The 20,702-nt window shown below is 39.0% G+C and overlaps 1 protein-coding gene across 3 annotated transcripts in view; it reads right to left on the bottom strand.

Moving 5' to 3' along the window:
* Positions 1-849: 849 nt before the first annotated feature.
* Positions 850-20,702, bottom strand: part of LOC100174976 (multicopper oxidase 1) — a 120,332-nt gene continuing 100,479 nt past the window's right edge. For all 3 annotated transcript variants that reach the window (XM_012696683.4, XM_004933518.5, XM_012696681.4), the window contains exons 8-11: positions 17,277-17,388; positions 15,711-15,813; positions 9,455-9,641; positions 850-3,275 (exon numbers count right to left, since the gene is read on the bottom strand). In XM_012696683.4, the coding sequence (XP_012552137.1) occupies positions 2,533-3,275; positions 9,455-9,641; positions 15,711-15,813; positions 17,277-17,388 (1,145 nt within the window). In that variant the 3' untranslated portion in view covers positions 850-2,532. The remainder of the gene's footprint in view (positions 3,276-9,454; positions 9,642-15,710; positions 15,814-17,276; positions 17,389-20,702) is intronic.

Raw genomic sequence — 20,702 nt, 5'->3', positions numbered from 1 at the left:
GTGTTAAGAGCTATAGCATTCGATCTTAACGAAATAACGTAATATCCCGCCCGAAAGATCTCTGACTACTTGTGAAAAATTCATGAAAATCCCATGGTAGTTTCGTAGCTGCGTACAGACAAACAGACAAAAAAATCTGTAAATCGCCCATGTCTCTTCTTTTGTTTTCCCCTTTGTAACCTAATTTCCCGTCCCAAAAATATTTGTCTACGTGTGATAAATTCGTGAAAATCCCATGGTAGTTTCGTAGCTACGTACAGACAAACAGACGGACAGAAAAAAAAATTCGGAGCCGTATACAGAGAGACAGACAGGCAGAAAAAATCTGAAAATTGCCTATCCATGTCCTATTACTCTTTTATTTGCCTCTTTCAATTTAGTAACTTTTCTTCAATGCAAAGTTAAATACTAACGATTCTACTGTTTTATATAAAATAATATGCGACCACTGTATGGACGACGGGTGAACGAGCTCTCCACTTTTTTATTCCACAAGTAAAAATCGCCGGATCCCCACCCGCGCGGCAGGTGGGGTATGTGGAAGTTGAACCTCACTAAAGACTCCTGCCGCTCACAACCGGCACCCTACCTCGGACCGGACCGGAGCCCAGTCGGGGCTACTGAGACGGCGGGACAGGTTTGACGCAGAGCACATTACATCCATCCCGCCGTCCCAGAACTCTCCACTTACCTGATATTAAGTGGGTACTGAAATCCATGGATGTAAATATTGAAGGTGCAAGTAACCAAGTGAAATCATCCTTTTAACGTATGATAAAATTCTAGCATAGATCCGTTGTAAACGTAACTTAGACTTACATAAATGCTTAATAGAATAAAACACGGAAATACAATCCGCAATAGCTTTACTGTACTTATCTTTTTGTTTTACAAAATTGTATAATGTTAATTTAAATTTAAACTTAATAAATTAACTTAAACTAATAATATCACACATCACTCGCGACATTTCCATAATTAATTTGAAAATTAAATAATTCACGAAGTCAACGACCGTGCCTCACAAACAAGAGCGGATCCAGCTTTGTCGCCACTGACCCCCTCCACATAGTCAAATTTAGATGCGTTCGTTTCCAAACGTTTGCCATTATGCAAAGTTATTATATTATATTAAATTAATGAAATATTGAAGGTATGTAGTTACATAAAATCTGTATGATGACAAAATATATAAATAGAATCATTATATTCAATTAGTGGTCCACCTAAGTCCTGGAACCAGCTCAGGGGGTGGTCATGACCCCCACGACCCTCCCCCTGGGTCCGCCATTGCTCACAAATTTTTACTTCGTATCAAATTTTCACAAAAACAATCACAGGTAACAAATTTTATTAATAATATTGACAAACCGTTTTTGAACGCACAATATTTGAATAAGAATTAAAGAAAAAAACAAACGAAATAAGTACGCGTCAGAACAAAACAAAATAACCGAAGAAGTGGGCGATAAAAAAATAATTGATAGGTTTAATTTAACGTTAAATAATTTAATAATAATATAAATAATAATTAAGTACAAATTCGGGTTTCATTATTTCTAAAAATCTCATTTTATTACACTTACAAAATATTATTTCACTAACTTTACCTATTGCTAATTAAAAAATTATCTTTATATAAAAATTCTCTCATCATAAAATCTGATTTAAAAGTGACAGTTTCTCTTTAAAGATATTTGTGCTGGAGAAGTAAAGAAACAAATCTCAATCGAAGTCAATTTTGAACTGCTTGTAACGTCATATCTTACAAAAAAAATCAATAATCATTAATGAAATGTACGTATTGCTAATTAAGTTTCATGTAACAGTATTTTTTGGCTTCGCATAACTAAGACCAAATCGAGGGGTGAAAAACTATTTGGGTTAAGCGACATTTCGCTTAAAACGCGACATTTATCTTTGTAATTAAAGGTCCGTTTTATTTGGTACTAGCTGACCCACCAGACTTCGCAGTGCCTGAATCGATAAACAAAAGACCTAAACTTTTGTATAAAATAAACTTAAAACAAAATCCGTCCGACGGGGGACACATGAAAGGAAAAACAAAATTGTAATTTCTATTTAATTCCGAGCATTTTCATATGTATCTAATAACCATTTAAATCTTCTCTGGACTTCCACAAATAATTCAAGACCAAAATTAGCCAAATCGGTTCAGCCGTTCTCGAGTTTTAGCGAGACTAACGAACAGCAATTCATTTTTATATATAGAAATTAGCATCAACCATTAAATGATTTTAATTGAACTTCAATTATGTTTATACCATTTCAATAGCTGAAAAAGTTTTTTTGTTAACATATTTTTTTCCAAATTTTAAACTCAAATGGCTCTTCTGTAAAGTTTAAAAAATGTCGCTCAAACCTTTAGCCTTTCATTCCTCAAAACCATTCTGATAAATTTAGTCTTTAATCAAAATCACGTGACACTGCATTTTTATTATTGCCTAGAAAACACAAAAACCGCCAAACTAAGCCTTTTCTTAAATATAGAATTACCCAAATCATTTCCAATTATCTATCGTAATTAAATTTCAATAAGAACATACAACAAGTGAGAAGGTATATACATAAACTAATAGATGAAGACGATGAAACAGTGTTATTGACAACCACAACCGGCCACCAGTGAGATATAGAAATGAACTGATTATCGTTCTTTGGTTTTTCTGTAGCCAGCTCGAGCATATTATCCGGGATGTAACTACCGCATTTGGGGAACTCTCTGGGGACCGGCGGCATATCCTTATGATCACCGACCTTGAAAACTAAGGCCATGCCAACTTCAACGTGAAACTCTATGTGACAATGGAATAACCAATAGCCTGGGTTGTCAGCTTTGAACCTAATAACCGTGTAGCCTCCGTCTGGTACTGTGACGGTATCTTTGATAGGAGCGTTCTTTAGATTTCTTTTCAATAGACCGGCTTCGTCAAACGCCTTGACCTCTTCTATAGTTGTATCTGATGCTAGCCTCCTAAGACCAACGACCCTGAAACTGTGGCCATGTAAATGGAACGGGTGATTGGCGTCAAATGTGATACCTTCATCGACTATTACGACTTCGACGACAGAGTTTAGTTTAACTGATAGGACGTGGGAGCACTCGCAGTAGCCTTCTTTGCAGGATTCTTCGATGCTGGACGCGTTGCAGAAGTGGTCCGGTGTTGGCCGGGCGACCAGTAGTGGACTTGACGGCATCTTCATGCTGATGTGGTTTAGCTGCGGCGTGTAGAGACGGTTCACTTTTTCGGGAACTAAAACGTGAAATTAAATACGACATGTATTAAGTAGTTATTGTTCCTTATCTATACTAATATTATAAAGCTTTTGTTTGTTTGAGCGCGCTAATCTCAGGACTACTGGTCCGATTTGAAAAATTATTTCAGTGTTAGATAGCCCATTTATTGAGGAAGGCTGTAGTAGGTATAACATCACGGTAAAACCAATACAAGTGGAGCACCAACAACAAAAGAATGTTTCAAAATAGGGATTTAAATAGCTCCTTAACATTCTATAATTCAAAATATTTTGACTTTCTACGTAAATGAAGTGGGGGTAAAATTTAGCGTTATGCCAAAGTAACTATTCCACGCGGACGGAGTCGCGAACAAAAGCTAGTCATGTTGATATAGCAAATAATAGTGTCGCGGCGCCTGACGCGTTCGCCACAGCAAGCTAGCCAAAACATTTACTACTACCGGCACCGCGCGCTGACAGCATTCAACAACATTCTGAAGATACCTCCCAATAATCATTATTGTCACAAGACCTTCCTTTTCGAGAAAGGTCACATTCCAAGATTCATCGACGAACAATCACAACCAAACCATTGTATAATAATAATTAAAGCAAGTAGCAAGAATGCAATTGGTTTTATTAAAGAAACAATAAGGCCGCAGTGTCTCGCGTAGACATACTTTTTTTTTTTTGGCGACCGTGACAGGACACGCGTTCCGCCACATTCGACGTGCCAAGTCATCATTAAGATAACGGCGTCGCATCAGCAATCTCCGCCAAAAGGAAGGAAAAAGGAACGCAGTACTGGACAATCGCTGGATCCGGCAGCGAAGCAGCAGCAGACACGCGTTCCGCCTCATTCGACGTGCCAAGTCATCATTAAGATAACGGCGTCGCATCAGCAATCTAAAAGGAAGGAAAAGGGAACGCAGTACTGGACAATCGCTGGATCCGGCAGCGAAGCAGCAGCAGACACGCGTTCCGCCTCATTCGACGTGCCAAGTCATCATTAAGATAACGGCGTCGCATCAGCAATCTAAAAGGAAGGAAAAGGGAACGCAGTACTGGACAATCGCTGGATCCGGCAGCGAAGCAGCAGCAGACACGCGTTCCGCCTCATTCGACGTGCCAAGTCATCATTAAGATAACGGCGTCGCATCAGCAATCTAAAAGGAAGGAAAAGGGAACGCAGTACTGGACAATCGCTGGATCCGGCAGCGAAGCAGCAGCAGACACGCGTTCCGCCTCATTCGACGTGCCAAGTCATCATTAAGATAACGGCGTCGCATCAGCAATCTAAAAGGAAGGAAAAGGGAACGCAGTACTGGACAATCGCTGGATCCGGCAGCGAAGCAGCAGCAGACACGCGTTCCGCCTCATTCGACGTGCCAAGTCATCATTAAGATAACGGCGTCGCATCAGCAATCTAAAAGGAAGGAAAAGGGAACGCAGTACTGGACAATCGCTGGATCCGGCAGCGAAGCAGCAGCAGTAAGACTTCGCCACGACCGCGTTGTCGTTCATCAAACAAGATAAGTGTCTTTCCTTCAACATTCCCAATCCCTTAATATCAAATCCATAATTATTGCCTTCACAGTGTATCAGAAGTTTCGTACATTTGTGCAAAGGATAATAACATAATTTTACGTAAATCATCCAAGTGTTCAACCAAATATACCAAGTGCATTGTTATGCAATCTTGCTACCATCGCTTTAAAATACAATAAAACAATCAAACCTTCATTTCAAAAACGTTTTTTCGGTTAAGAAGCTGTCTATCCACGCATTTCGTAAAAATTCTATACAATTTTACGCGTCATTCTGCGATCTACCTACACATTATAATTATTCAATCATTGTTTAATCTTAAATCATTAGAATTCATTGTTTTAAAATATAGTAATATACAGTAAAAGTCATAAAATTCATTAAACAAGTTTAAAATTAGCCAATTCAATTGTCACTGTTTACGAAACAGCACGTTAGTAATTATATATTATTTCTTTCTGCTCATTCGTTTGGCCGACGTTTCCAGGCTTGCCCCGCGATCGATCGCGCCGCTTCCGAACATACAGCACCGCATGTAATAAGCCGTGCTCCGAGACCGCGAAGACTGCCATCGAATGGAGGAGAGTGAGTCGGTACCCGAATGAAACAACCGTTGCAGCTAAGTCAGAACGAGTGTTTTTTCATTATTTAAAAAAACATTTTCTAATTTTTCCATTCTTTAAAACAAGTAAAGATATTCTAAGAACTCAAGTAAATTAAATTTAAAAATACAACAATGGCTACTGGGTCTGATAAATCCATGAGTAAATACAAAGAACTGATTCTAAGGCGTAGTTCTATTAAAGGTCAAATAACAAAGTTTAAAAATTATTTAGCTTTATTTGAATCATCACCGTTATCCAGTATTGAGGTAGCTGAGCTATCACTAAGATTAAACAGATTTGAAAATGTATCCACAAAATTTGATAGCCTTCAATCAGATATTGAAGTGCTCAATCACGATAGTCTAGAGAGGGAAATCGATGAGAGGGATGGTATTGAGCGCGACATCATTTCATGCATTGCTACGGCAAACAGTTTGATATCAGAAACAAACATTCTATTAGAGGCGCGCCGAAAGTCCGTCGCGCCACTGGAGCCTCAATACCATCACCACCACGATGACCCTGGTGTCAAGCTGCCACTTCAACTTGATACAATCAAAACTGATGCTATAAATATAGTTGGAATAGGCAATAATTCATCGAACAGAGTAGTTGAAGCCTGCAAGGCAAAAATAAAATCAATCGATAATTCATACAAGATTATAATACTTTATCCTGTTTGGTGCTTAATGAACTAACAGGGGAGCTCCCGAAGGCTCCGATAAATATGCAAAATATCAAATTACCTAATCATATACAACTAGCTGATCCTAGTTTCAATTTGCCTAAATGAATAGACATTATTCTTGGAGTAAACATAAAATGGGATATTGTGGGTACTCAACAACAGTCATTGGGATTAAACGCTCCAAGCTTGATCAGCTCTAAACTTGGTTGGCTGGTAGCCGGACCTATTCATGTTATTTCTTCAAAGTACGTTGAACGTATCCAGTCTGCTCTTTTTGCTTCTTGCAAGCCAGAGAGCTCACGACGAGTATAGTAACGGTTTCAGAATCGATTATAATCAATATTAATTACTACTCTAAACTATCAATGTTGCAAAGATCATTCGCCTACGTAAGGCGATTCATTTTTAATTTTAAAAACCCTTTAAACAAACGCCTAGGTTTCGTAACAGCTGAAGAGTTAAAGGATTCTTTTGAACACTTATATGTCATGGCTCAAAGATAAACTTTTCTATTATAATACAAATTGCTAACACAACACAAGAAACTAAACACTAAATCTAAAATTTTGTCACTTTCACGCCGATTTATATCGCGTCGCGGCAAGCCGGCGGAAATATTCTCCGACAATGGTCGAGATTTCGTGGGGACAGCTAAAGAACTAGGTACATACTTAAGAACTAACAATGTGTCTCTTTCTGACTTTGCTGCTCAAGAAGGAATCAAATTTCATTTCATTCCCGCTTACTCTCCTCACTTCGGTGGTCTTTGGGAATCGGGTATAAAATCCGCTAAACACCACATCAAGCGTGTGATAGGCAATAGCCATCTAACCTTTGAGGAACTACAAACTTTATTTGCACAAGTGGAGGCAATACTTAACAGCCGTCCCTTGGGTCCTTTATCCTCCAGTCCTGACGATCTTTTACCTTTGTCCCCAGGACACTTCCTCATTGGACGACCACTAACATCGTTTCCATCCCCTGATGTTCAAAATTTGAACTCAAACAAGCTGCAACGCTATCAACGTCTTGAACAAATGCGACAACATTTCTAGACAAGGTGGCAAAGAGAATATATCTCCGAATTACAACAACGGCAAAGATGGACCCAAGATACTGCAAATGTCAAAATTGGTGATCTTGTTTTAATAAAAGAAGATAACACGCCACCATTATGCTGGCGCCTTGGAAGGGTTTCGCAGACATTCCCAGGACCTGATGGCATAACCAGAGTGGCGGAAATTCGTACTGTGACGGGGAGCATACGGCGGTCACTCATTCGTCTATGTCCTCTATTTAATGGCCAAGAAACCTAGCAGTGTTGAAAGAAGACTCTTTCAACGGGGGGGAGTATGTCGCGGCGCCTGACGCGTTCGCCACAGCAAGCTAGCCAAAACATTTACTACTACCGGCACCGCGCGCTGACAGCATTCAACAACATTCTGAAGATACCTCCCAATAATCATTATTGTCACAAGACCTTCCTTTTCGAGAAAGGTCACATTCCAAGATTCATCGACGAACAATCACAACCAAACCATTGTATAATAATAATTAAAGCAAGTAGCAAGAATGCAATTGGTTTTATTAAAGAAACAATAAGGCCGCAGTGTCTCGCGTAGACAAATAGTTTGAAAAAACTAACAAAATAGGCTTTTATAGAAAATTAAACTAAAAAATAGCAAATAAATTTGAATTAAAAATAATGTAAGAAAAAATTGTTTTTTTTTTTTGTAAAAAAAATAGCGTTGGGTGCTTTTCAGGATATTATCAAAATAACCCTTCTACTCATATCTGTTCATAAAATATTTATAGCTACTGATAACATGAATTTTCTATAAAAGCGTATTTTGTTAGTTTTTTTAAACTACTATTTATTTTTCATTGTTTAGTTGAATTTCAATATTTTCAATATTTTTTTAAAATATTGAATTTTCATCGGTCGGGTTGTGCTATACACCCTGTTCGGTTCCCGGCCAGTCCCTTTTTGAAAGATATTGGGAATTCGAGTAATTTAATTGTTTTTTGGATCTATCCGATACCCAAACTATTATATGTATTTTAAAAAGGAGCATCTATTAATTCTATAAATTCATCTCTTTTTCTGAATTTCGAGATAATCTTCCGTACTTTCGAAATAAAACATTCGGATCGTCAGTACAATATCCATATTCCACAAAGTGTAACAAACTTTAATAAAAGACCTTTAAAGTACATACAAACAAGAACGCATGACTGCTTCGCGTTAGAAACAGCATGTCCTGTATGTCGTTTTAATTCATACAAACGAAAGTAAATACTTGTTTTAGTAGAGACTACCCGTACTCGCCCGCTTCGCTCGGCATTTAAAATTAACATTATCATTTATTGTCATTATTATCAGGGAGTCCAATGCTCATATAGATATTAGCCTATCCAAGAAGTACATGTTATTTCTACATGGATACCAATTTTCAAGTCAATCGGATGCATCGTTCAGTAGTTATAACGGAACATCCGTAAAAACCACTGTTGATTTATATATTACTAGCTGTACCCGTCCGCTTCGTTGGACATTTTAACATTGTTATTTCTCACCCCCACAAAGATTCTCATCATTAACGCCCCCGCAGCTGATGTAGGAAGTCCAACGCTCATATAAATATTAGCCTATCCATTAAGTACATGTATTTTCTACATGGATACCAAATTTCAAGTCAATCCGATGCATGGTTCAGTAGTTATAACGGAACATCCGTAAAAACCACTGTAGATTTATATATTAGTGTATATAAAAGAAAGTCGTGTTAGTTACACTATTTATAACTCAAGAATGGCAGAACTGATTTGGCTGAACTGATTTGGCTGAAAATTGGTGAGGCGGTAGCTTAGAACCAGGAGAAGGACATAGGATATGTCTTTGTGACTTTTTATTACATTCCCGTGGGACGTGACATAAAACGTGGTATAACAAAACGCAATTGATATGGAATAACTAAACGCAACTGACAGCTAAATGTAATATATTCTATGGTTAAATAAAGAAGAATTTTGAAGTTGACGTGTTTAAAACAAACTGCGTGGCGGAACAAAGTTCGCCGGGTCCGCTAGTATTTTTTTTTTTTTTTCCACATGAGAAAATCGTCGGATCCGTATGTGGGAGTTGAACCTCACTAAAAACTCCTGCCGCTCACAGCCGGCGCCCTACCCCGGACCGGGCGGGAGCCCAGTCGGAGCTATTGAGACGGCGGGACAGGGTTTACGCAGAGCATATTACATCCATCCCGCCGTCCCCCAGACGCCGGACTGGCGGCCGCCAGCGACACGACCGCGAGTCCGCTTGTATTAGTATAGATTGGTTTGAAATAGATCATACCTTGGTAATATCCGTAATAAGGCGACCTGTGGAAATGAGAGTTGTTTTTGGCGTAGAAATCATAGGCCACGTAGAACTGGTAATCGGCGATCTCCTTAAGACTTTCGTCGTATCCATCTAAAGACTTCATTTCCGCGACACTTATAGTCTCGTCTTCTTCTTCACCTTTGTTCAGCGCGTTCAATTGCTGTAATATACAACTTAGATTACGAACAGTCATTTAACATTTTTTATTGCTTATCTAAGATGTTCTGGTGTTAAGTGGTTACTGGAGCCCATAGAAATCTACAATGTAAATGCGCCACCCACCTTGAGATATAAGTCTTAAGGTCTCAGTATAGTTACAACGGCTGCCCCACTCTTCAAGCCGAAACGCATTACTGCTTCACGACAGAAATAGGCAGGGTGCTGGTGCCTACCCGTGCGGACTCACAAGAGGTCCTACCATCAGTAATTACGCAAATTATAATTTCGCGGGTTTGATTTTTTTACACGATATTATTCCTTCACCGTGGAAGGCAATCGTAAACATTTGCTTAGTACGTATTTCATTAGAAAAATTAGTATCGCCTGCGGGATTCGAACACCGTTGCATGGCTAGAAACGAATCCACCGCACGTCCTATCCTTTAGGCCACGACGACTTCAAATATGTCTCGGAGGTGGAATTTATCCTTCTATTTTACGAAATACCAGACGACAGTGGCCCAAATACAGATTTCTCACATTATTATTAATCATCATTAAATGCTTTTCCAATTTGATCTCCCGTCTAGTTTTGGTGACTAAAATGGCCATATAAAACTGAGATGATAGGAATGGAAGATGGGATCAGGAGGCATTAGAATAATAGCTAATTTATTCTTGAAAATGAATGATTAATTCGCAAAATAAACAGTATACCGATGTATAGATCGATGCAAACACAACAGCCAAATTATCGTCACTGTTGACTGCTCGAAATGTCGGTAATTAATCGAATAAGCACGAGATAGGATGGTGTACGGTTTAGAATACATCCATGAAGCTGCGTGGCTGTCATTAGTGAAGCTTTGTTAGGTGCGTATTTCATTAGAAAAATTGGCAGCTGTATGCAGGATTGAGACACAGGTAAATCACTAGCTGATGTTCGTTTCTTACAGAATTTAAGGGCGTTCGTGTAAGGAGAATAATACATAAGCTTCGATAACCACATAACTATGTCAACCAAGTATGTACAAAGAAAAAATACAAATGGCACTCGGGGAATGCCGCGGTAAAGCTATTGCATAGTATTTTTTAACAACTTATGCAATTATAATTAGGTAATAATAATAAAATAAGACCACGCTATATTTATGAACATTAATAAAAGCAAAACATTAACTGTCCCCTTCACGTAAGCTAGTCCGCGCGAGAGAGAGATGGGCAGACTTTTCATAATACGCATGCAGTGCGACGTCACGCCGCGCGCTTATTCACAAACACTACACAAGCGCAACGTGTGAATGTGTTGAACGCGAGCAACATGGTAGGCGGAGTGGGGAGTGTTAGGTTTTATTTTTGTTACGGAATTTCTTGATTCAGTCGCCGCGCTCAAAGCCCGCGATAAAAGCTATGCAATAGCTTAAAAACGAAAGATCAAAAAGGCCTCTTTTCCAAAATAACAACACACAAAAATCGATCACATCACACCCTTTAAAAGTCTACATTCTGACAAATCAAATATTTGAAAAGCTCCGAAGAAGCCTTCGTCTGAGTTTATAGATGGATGAATCCGTAATCTACAATGTAAGTGTTATCTTGACTTAGACTCGCGCTCAATCGAATGGGACATAATGAATTGAAATCGTCCTTTCAAATATGCGCTGACACGTTTTCAGATCACTAACCTCTGATGGATTAACATCCTTAAAAATCCATGTGTGATTTTCATATCGACTTCGACATTAAACTCCCCATTGGTTCATGATTATTGAAGGATCAAATGTGTTATTATGAAGTTAGCTAACTGACAAGCTTTAACATTAGAGTAAAAGCTTTACCGATAAATCGATCGATACTGCCAGAACGCTACGGAAAAACCGTGGGCATGATTTCATTTCAGAGCCTGATGGTTCGTGACAAAATGGAAAATCACACTCACCAGTGGGCGTACACTCATAATTGTATAGGAAACACGAATTTCCCAATTAACAATAATTGAATGAAATAGCCCACGCAAACAGCGTACCAAGATATTATTCAAAATTGAAATGTCTGTATTGTAATTTTTTGCTGAATTTAATTAACTTGTCTATGTTTATCATGGTCGCTACTATCGATCTATTTGCCAATTTTATTACGGCCGTCTTTTGTTTAGTCGTAAATGCCAATTTAGTCATTCTGAAATCTACGACTAATGTCCTTTTTTCGTTTGATTAATTCAGACAAGTTCATGACCTGGGTCAAGTCTGAGCTGCCAAGGTAGTTATGCAATTTAATATAAATGAATACATTTTTTTTATTGCTTAGTTCGTTGGACGAGCTCACAGCCCACCTGGTGTAAAGTGGTTACTGGAGCCCACGGACATCCACAACGCAAATGCGCCACCCACCTTGAGATATAAGTTCTGCGATCTCATTATAGTTACAGTTACAACGGCTGTCCCACCCTTCAAACTGAAACGCATTACTGCTTCACGGCAGAAATAGGCAGGGGTGGTGGTACCCACCCGCGCGGACTCACAGAGGTCCTACCACCACATATGAACTCCTTCAAAATAAAATCAGGATAGTGGTGCAAAGCAATACAATCTGCTTAATTTATTTTGTTCTCTAACTAGTATTAACCGATTGGCGGATCCAATAGATATCCCTAAGATATGAAATGTCTATTAAATAGCATCTATTCCGTTCGCTTATATGGGCGATCCAACTCAAAGCTGACTCAACGTTAAGTGATTACCGGAGTCCCCATTAACTTTTTTTATCCTAGCCATGCTGGTAAGCTTGAGAGGCTGTTAGCTTCGCCGAACGAGTAGTTGAGCTCACGGGGTTTTATCCTGACAAGAATGCTAACACTAGCTTTAGCAAGAGCAGTACTTCGCAGAATCTACCACTGGATCGGAAACGCGATGCACTAAGACAATCCGGCGAGAAACTCAGTTGGCTTGACATTAACCACGTAACTACCGTCTTATATATCGCCGCATTGTAGGTATACAAAATGAATTCTAAGGCTCTGTTATATAGTACAATTTCTGCCACACCTTCAAACCGATACGCTTCTTCTCGCCGCAGGCCTCATAAAACGTAATACAACCAGTACCGAAAAGAATATTCAGAAAAAAACATCCTTTAATAGTGTTACTGGAACTTTTTGACGGGAACGCGAGGAGTGAAGTTGTGTGATTTATTTTGTTTTGTCGATTTAGTGTTTCTCCGGGTTTAAATGTGTAATAACGGTGGTTTATTAACTGTTTAATAATTGTGAAAGTGCACAAACGTGAGAAAATGAAACAAAGCCTCCGGACGTAACTTCTCGGGATCCTCCAAAAAGTCCAATGAAAAAATCTCAGTAAAAGACCACCATTTTACTGAAATTATATATTATATTTCGTCCCATATCATTTCATTTAATTTCATCCCAATTGATTAATGTCTCAAATTAATCATCTTCATGTCATTTCATTTTTCATAAAAATAAGAATATAAATTAAAATAAGACATGACCTAAAGGTCTTAGTTACCAGGTCAAAAAATCCCTTAAAAAAACTAATAGTGTTCCTGGCTACGACCTCACTAATGCCTAGTTCGCATTATCTGAGCTCGCAAAATCAAATGGTCGGCGAAACCATGATATTATCCCCGTGTACCTTGGCTTCCTGCCAGTTGCTATCAGCAGGGCCTTGCATTGCACACTAAGATCGAGTTAATGCGGTGTCGAAATGCTTATGCTCTTGTTATTTTTCGTTAGGGCTACCAAATGCATCTACGATTAGTATTTCCTTTGATTATCGCAGACATAATTAAAAGTAATTTTACGGTTTAATCTCGCATTTTTTACTATCATAATCTATACTAATATATAAATCTACAGTGGTTTTTACGGATGTTCCGTTATAACTACTGAACCGTGCGTCCCTGATCGATTGACTTGAAACTTGGAATGTAGAAAATACATGTACTTAATGGATAGGCTAATATTTATATGAGTGTTGGACTCCCTAATAATAATGACAATAAATAATAATGTGATTTTTAAATAAATGCCCAGCAAAACGGGCGAGTACGCCTAGTATTTATTATATATTTATAGAACAATAGATGGCAGTTAGCACAGTATTTAAAAGTCGACGATTAATACCTTAGTCGTTCGTCGTCACGAAAAATGTAGAATATTCGAAATGACCCTAATAAATAAACCGTAAAAGTACTACAGTTTTGATTACATCTATGATTTATAGAATTTCATTCTGTTTTCAGAAAGCTATCGATAAATAACGCCTTAATAATCCATCATCGCTAAAACTATAGAGCGTTCAAAACATTAGAAGCAATAAACCATTAAAATGACATTAATTATGTATTGATTTTTGATACAAAGTAGGGCGCATACTACCTATGTCATGAAATACGTATTATTTTTTCTAAGAAAAACCTGTTATATCCGTTTGCGTGGAAAATAATAATGGAATCGCGTCTACTCGTTGCTAGGGAGAGAAGGGCGCTCAATGTCGAAGCAATGAAACTCCCTCAGGTGGAATGAATTAAGTAGATGAGTCAAAGTGCTCATGACAATACAATTTTGCGAGAATCGTTTCGCCTATTAAGAACACGTAATGCTACTGCAGTTGATATGAATTACAGTCAGCCGGCTGTAAGCAGTTAATAAAACCAGTCAGCCCTACAAATATTTACCCATTACAACTTAACTTTGAAAATCTCTCAATGCTTGAAATAGAAAGAGCAGTGATTTTTATCGGTATAAAGGAATACTTTCATATTCTTTCTATTTGAAATAGATAAGAGAGTAACCATTATGTACATGGTATTACTGGGTCCGTTAACCAATTAACATCAGGTGACGTTGTTTCTCTAAGAATAGCAAAAAAAAACTGACAAATTTATTTTAGCTTTTCTAATGTTACCTTTTACCATACTACGAATAGTAAATTCATTTTTAGAGTGCTTCATTGCTTGGTTGTCGTGAGTTTACGACCGATTCGGGTGTTGGGGACTAGCTTTTACGGAAATTCTCTTGGCCTTGGCCTATGATAGCTCCTAATTTTCATTAAGATTTCTAGAATAATTTAATCTATGTTTGTGTGATATATGCGCCTTTCAAACATGCCCAATCTAAACACAATTGAGGACTCGAACGATCCTCGGAATCAGCATCTTAGTTGCAAATCAGTTTTGTTATCTTAACGATCTTCAAGGTTGTCATAATATCCGTTAGCATAATCGGCTCTTATGACATACATGATCCTCGAATCTCCATCTAAGTAGATCGTACGTGGCAAAAATGATGGCTCGAAACAAACAATAGACAAATGCAGAGAAGAATGCTCATCATAGCTCACGCAATCGCGCGTGCCGGTATGACAGATGGTATGACACGGACATTTGACAAGGTATGAAGGTGGATTTTATACATATCAAGAAGTGGTATATTTTTTTTATTGTCCTTGTAGGCAGACGAGCAAACGGCCCACCTGATAGTGAGTGGTTTCCGTCGCCCATGGACTTCAGCAATACCAGGGGCGGAGCCAAGCCGCTGCCTACCGTTAAGTGCTCTCCACAAGCCTCGTTTGAAGAAGGATATGTCATAGCACTCGGGAAACACCGTGGAGGAGAGCTCATTCCAAAGCCGGATGGTACATGGCAAAAAAGATACTGGAAACGCACTGTGGATGAACGCAGTGGCTCCAGGTAGTATGGATGAACTCTACTCCGGCGGCGGGCGGTGCGATGGTAAAAACAAGATAACGATATCAATAGATGGTATTTAATTAAATGGATACAAGGTTTTTATTTATTGCTTAGATGGGTGGACGAGCTCACAATCCACCTGGTGTTAGGTGGTTACCGGAGCCCATAGACATCTACAACGTTAATGCGCCACCCACCTTGAGATATAAGAAGGTCTCAGTATAGTTACGACGGCTGCCCCGCCCTTCAAACCGAAACGCATTACTGCTTCACGGCAGAAATAGGCAGGGCGGTGGTACCTACCCGTGCGGACTCACAAGAGGTCCTACCACCTGTAAAAGTAAAGGGTCAATGGAACTCACCAATCCTTCATTATGCAGCTCCTCCCATGTTGGGTCACCAGCCGGTTCGACTTCCATGGCTCCTTCGTAATGCAAAACTCCGACTTGTTTAGCTTTAGTGAATCTAGAAATAAATTCGTCTCCATTGTACTTTCTTGGATTTTCATTAGTCATAGATTTTTTTTGTCATTTAGTATTTCCGACCTTTCCAAAGCTTTACGTGGCCGGAAACTTGAGCTCTATGTTTTAAAAAAATGCATTTGTATATTATTTTTGTACCAAACACCAACCACTAACTAACAAATATTAACAGCATTTAGTAAATAAAGTAAATATAATTGGTTGATATTTCATGCGTTGATTCCAATATTAAGTCATCGTGGCCTAAAGGATAATACGTCCGGTGCATTCATGTCGAGCGATGCACCGGTGTTCAAATCTCAGGCGGGTACCAATTTTCCTAATGAAATACGTACTCAACAAATGTTCACGATTGACTTCCACGGGAAGGAATAATATTGTGTAATAAAAAAGTGTGTGTGTCCGCTCCGACGCACGACTGGAGTTTACTGGATATAAAAAATTAAACGAAACAATACGAGAAATAGTTCTATATTACGACAACACGATACACTACAGATTATTAACAAATTAACGAGACACAAAACAAACGACTAACAAATATATGAAAATACAATAATGAGAGAAACGCGCGATCAGTACGAGGCTTTGTGGCGGACTGCCGGCGCAGCAGCCCGGCGTCACCTGCAATAACGCGGCCGCGCGTTGGCTCCTGATTGGCGCGCGCACGCATCACGCAATCAGGAGCCAATCAGGCGCATAACGCATTTCGTGTGACATGCTAGTACGATTTTGATTGGCGCGCGCACGCATCACGCAATCAGGAGCCAATCAGGCGCATAACGCATTTCGTGTGACATGCTAGTACGATTTTGGTCCCCATAATTTTCATACCCCGGGCCTATATATGTAAATCGATTCTAAAGGAGTAAACTCCAAAAACCTGCAAAATTATAATTTGAGTAATTTCTGGTGGTAGAACACCTTGTGAGCCCGCACGGGTAGGTACCACCACCCTGCCTATTTCTGCCGCGAAGCAGTAATGCGTTTCGGCTTGAAGGGTGGGGCAGCCGTTGTAACTATACTGATACCTTAGAACTTATATCTCAAGGTGGGTGGCGCATTTACGTTGTAGATTTCTATGGTCTCCAGTAACCACTTAACACCAGATGGGCTGTGAGCTCGTCGACCCGTCTAAGCAATAAAAAAATAATCTATTACTTGTACTAGATAAACAGTATTTTACGATATTAGCGCTATAGTTGTGTACTCTTACAATTGCTCAATCGACTAAGCCGAAACAAAATGCATTTAGAACCAAAAATACTTTTTTTTTTTCCTACCTAAGCTGATAGCCTTGAGAGGCTATTTCAGCGTAACCGTGGCTAGTAGGTGAGCTCACGGGGCTCAAACCTGACGACGATGCTAACACGAACCCTAGCAAGAGCTATCACTAAAACTATTGAGACAAAAAAAACTAGTATCCGAATTTTATATGAAACTTACACTTCATCGCAGTCCATAAGACCGCGGAATCTGATCCAGTAGTTGTCGATTTCGTTATTAGCATCCAGAATGAAGTCATATCGCTCTCCGGCGTAAGTCACGAGCGATGTAGCTGCAACAAATCAACATATAATAATATTATAATTTTATGTAACTTATCCTATCATCTTAGCTTCGCTCTCTTTTTTATTGCATACTAGCTGACCCCGCAGACTTCGTAGTGCCTCAATCAATAAATAAAAGAGCTAAACTTTTGTATAAAATAAACAAAAGGAATCCGTCCGACGGGGGGGACATCAAAAGAAAACAAAATTATTTGTTTTTATAATATATAATTCCGAGCATTTTCATATTTATTTACCTTTTAAAACTTCTCTAGACTTTCACGAATAATTCAAGACCAAAATTAGCCAAATCGGTCCTGCCGCTCTCGGGTTTTAGCGAGAATAAAGAACAGCAATGCATTTTTTATATATAGATATTAGATAGATAGATTTGTTTGGTTACCGGAGCACATAGACATCTAAAACGTCAATGCTGCCACCTAACTTGAGATATGAGTTCTAAGGTCCCAGTATAGTTACAACGGCTGCCTCACCCTTCAAACCGAAACGCATTACTGCTTCACGCCAGAAATAGGCCGGGTGGCGTATAGACACTCTATCTTTCTCTTTATTCTCAATAAATTAACAATCAATACATCAATCCAATTTAGATGCTACCGGTATATTCATTGTATTGGAATCGACACTTCAGTTTTGGGTCTCAGGGTTGGTGGTTTTATTTTAACTAGTGGTCCCGCAGTAGTCGAAATTCTACTATAATTTATTGAAATTATAAGTTTGTACACTATTATGATTCTATTGTCAAAGATTATTGTCAAGATTTCGCCAAGACTACACTTTATACAAATATTAATAAAAGACAAACAATATTCAATCTATTCTCAATTCGACCACAGACTATGTGGTGAATGGTTTTTCACACACAGATTAACAACGGGAGACGTCCGGAAGAAAAGAAAGACAGGCTGTCAGATTGATGGAAAAATGTCATGAGATAAAAATTTGTGTTTTACGTTTTTAAAAGGTTCAAAGGATAAAAACCAATTGATTGTTAATGTATACGATTTTAAGGTGCGTGTGGAATAAATAAGTGCTTCCTATACTGCAGTTTGAGTTTAATCCGCAACGACGACAGTTGACAACATATTTCCTAAAATGGTGACCCCGACACGAGAAATTGAGATGTCCCGTTGAAGCCGCGGACGTAATAACGGATGTAGTAACGCAATATAGAAGCCTGCTTTCAATAAATCCACGGAGAACCACAGAAATTAATCGCAAATGTTCATTTCCTTATTACGCCTGAACATTTTTTCGACAATTTAATTATCAATTTCGCAAGTATTAGTGAGGTCTAATACTAACACCATCAGTGCTGCAGTCTATATATTAGGGACTCTAATAAAAAATAGAATTTCGTATTAAAAACCTTAATGTTATTTATTTCCTTTAATTTTTTATTTTTCTGTTAATGTATTAAACAATATTAATTTTAGTTAAAAAAAAATTTAATACCATTTTGTATTGTAATATAATACTATAATTGGTTATATGTATAATTCCTGCTGAGCGTGTGGTATAGTTAACATTATTTATACAGTTTTATATTATTAAACTAAGTTTATATTTTTCTTCTTAACAATGGCCAGTCAAGAAATACAGGGACAACTGCAACAACTCTTGGCTGCAAATGCAGCGCTACAAAAACAACTTGAAGGAAATGAGAGAGAAACAAAAGTTTGTAGAGTTACAGTCAAATTGCCTACATTTTGGGCTGACAAACCAGCTGTTTGGTTTGCTCAAATTGAAGCTCAATTCCAAATTGCCAATATTGTGACAGATACTACTAAATATAATTATGTTGTAGGTCACCTTGACCAAAGAATAGCTGGAGAGGTTGAAGACATAATAACAAACCCACCAACTGAAGAAAAATATGAAAAATTAAAAAACATACTTATTCAGCGCCTTTGTGTATCACAAGAAAAAAGAGTTCGACAACTTCTGAGTGATGAAGAACTTGGGGATAGAAAACCATCACAGTTCCTCCGACACCTACGCTCTCTTGCAGGAAGCACACTCACAGACGACAATATTATACGCCAACTTTGGTTACGCCGCTTGCCTCATCAGGCTCAAGCTATACTGGCAGCACAGGCTGACCTTGGCCTTGACAAATTGTCAGAACTAGCCGACAAAATTCTTGAGTTGGCCCAAACTCCTCCTATGGTATGTTCGACCGCAACATCTTCGAACAGTTTAACCCTTGGTTCATTAGCCAAACAACTAGAAGAGATCAGTAGCCAAGTTGCTGCCCTGTCTAAGCGACAGAGCCGCCCTTATCGTGACAGATCATCATCTCGCGGCCCTAAAATTTGTTGGTATCATCGGAGGTGGGGCAATAATGCAACTAAATGTGTAACTCCTTGCACCTGGAAGGCGGAAAACCCAAACAGCAGTCAGTAATGGCGGCAACTGATTGCCATAGTATTGGCCGCCGCCTGTTTGTCATTGACCAAGTGACCAAGCACCGTTTTTTAATCGACACTGGATCAGACCTATGTTGTTTCCCCCATCACTGGTTACCAGTAAAGCGAAAGGCTACCAAATACGACTTAAGCGCTGCCAATGGTAGTTGCATTCGGACTTTCGGCACAATTAATTTAAATCTAAACTTCGGGCTACGCCGTAACTTTGTCTGGAAATTTGTCATAGCCGACGTTAACTCTGCAATTATCGGATCTGATTTTTTAGCGTTTTACAATCTTTTACCGGATTGCAGAAATGAAAGGATAGTTGATGGGACCACAGGACTATCATCAATTGCCTCAACCACTGATATTGATCAACCAAGTGTTCGAGCAGTTGCATCTGGAAAGGTCATTTTTACTGAATTATTAGCAGAATTTCCAGACATTACACGACCACCAGGGCTGCCTCGAGTCGTTAAGCACCATACGGTCCATTTCATCAAAACAACGGATGGGCCTCCGATTGCCTGCCGTCCCCGCCGCTTAGCCCCTCAGAAACTAGTTGCAGCTAAGAAAGAGTTCGAGGATATGGTGCAATCTGGTACAGCTCGACCATCCAAAAGTGCCTGGTCATCACCACTGCATATGACAATTAAAAAAGACGACACCTGGCGTCCATGCGGCGATTACCGGGCCCTAAACGCCAGAACAGTTCCAGATAGGTACCCCGTGCGCCATATTCACGATTTTGCTCATAACCTCTCTGGTTCAAAAGTTTTCAGCACCATCGATTTAGTAAAAGCTTATCACCAGATACCGATCGCTGAGGAGGACGTGCCGAAGACAGCAATTGTTACACCGTTTGGCCTCTTCGAATTCCCATTCATGAC

This window comes from Bombyx mori, chromosome 28 (genome assembly GCF_030269925.1).
Source record: "Bombyx mori chromosome 28, ASM3026992v2".
NCBI classification, from domain to species: domain Eukaryota; kingdom Metazoa; phylum Arthropoda; class Insecta; order Lepidoptera; family Bombycidae; genus Bombyx; species Bombyx mori.
This window is presented reverse-complemented; position numbering and strand designations above follow the sequence as displayed.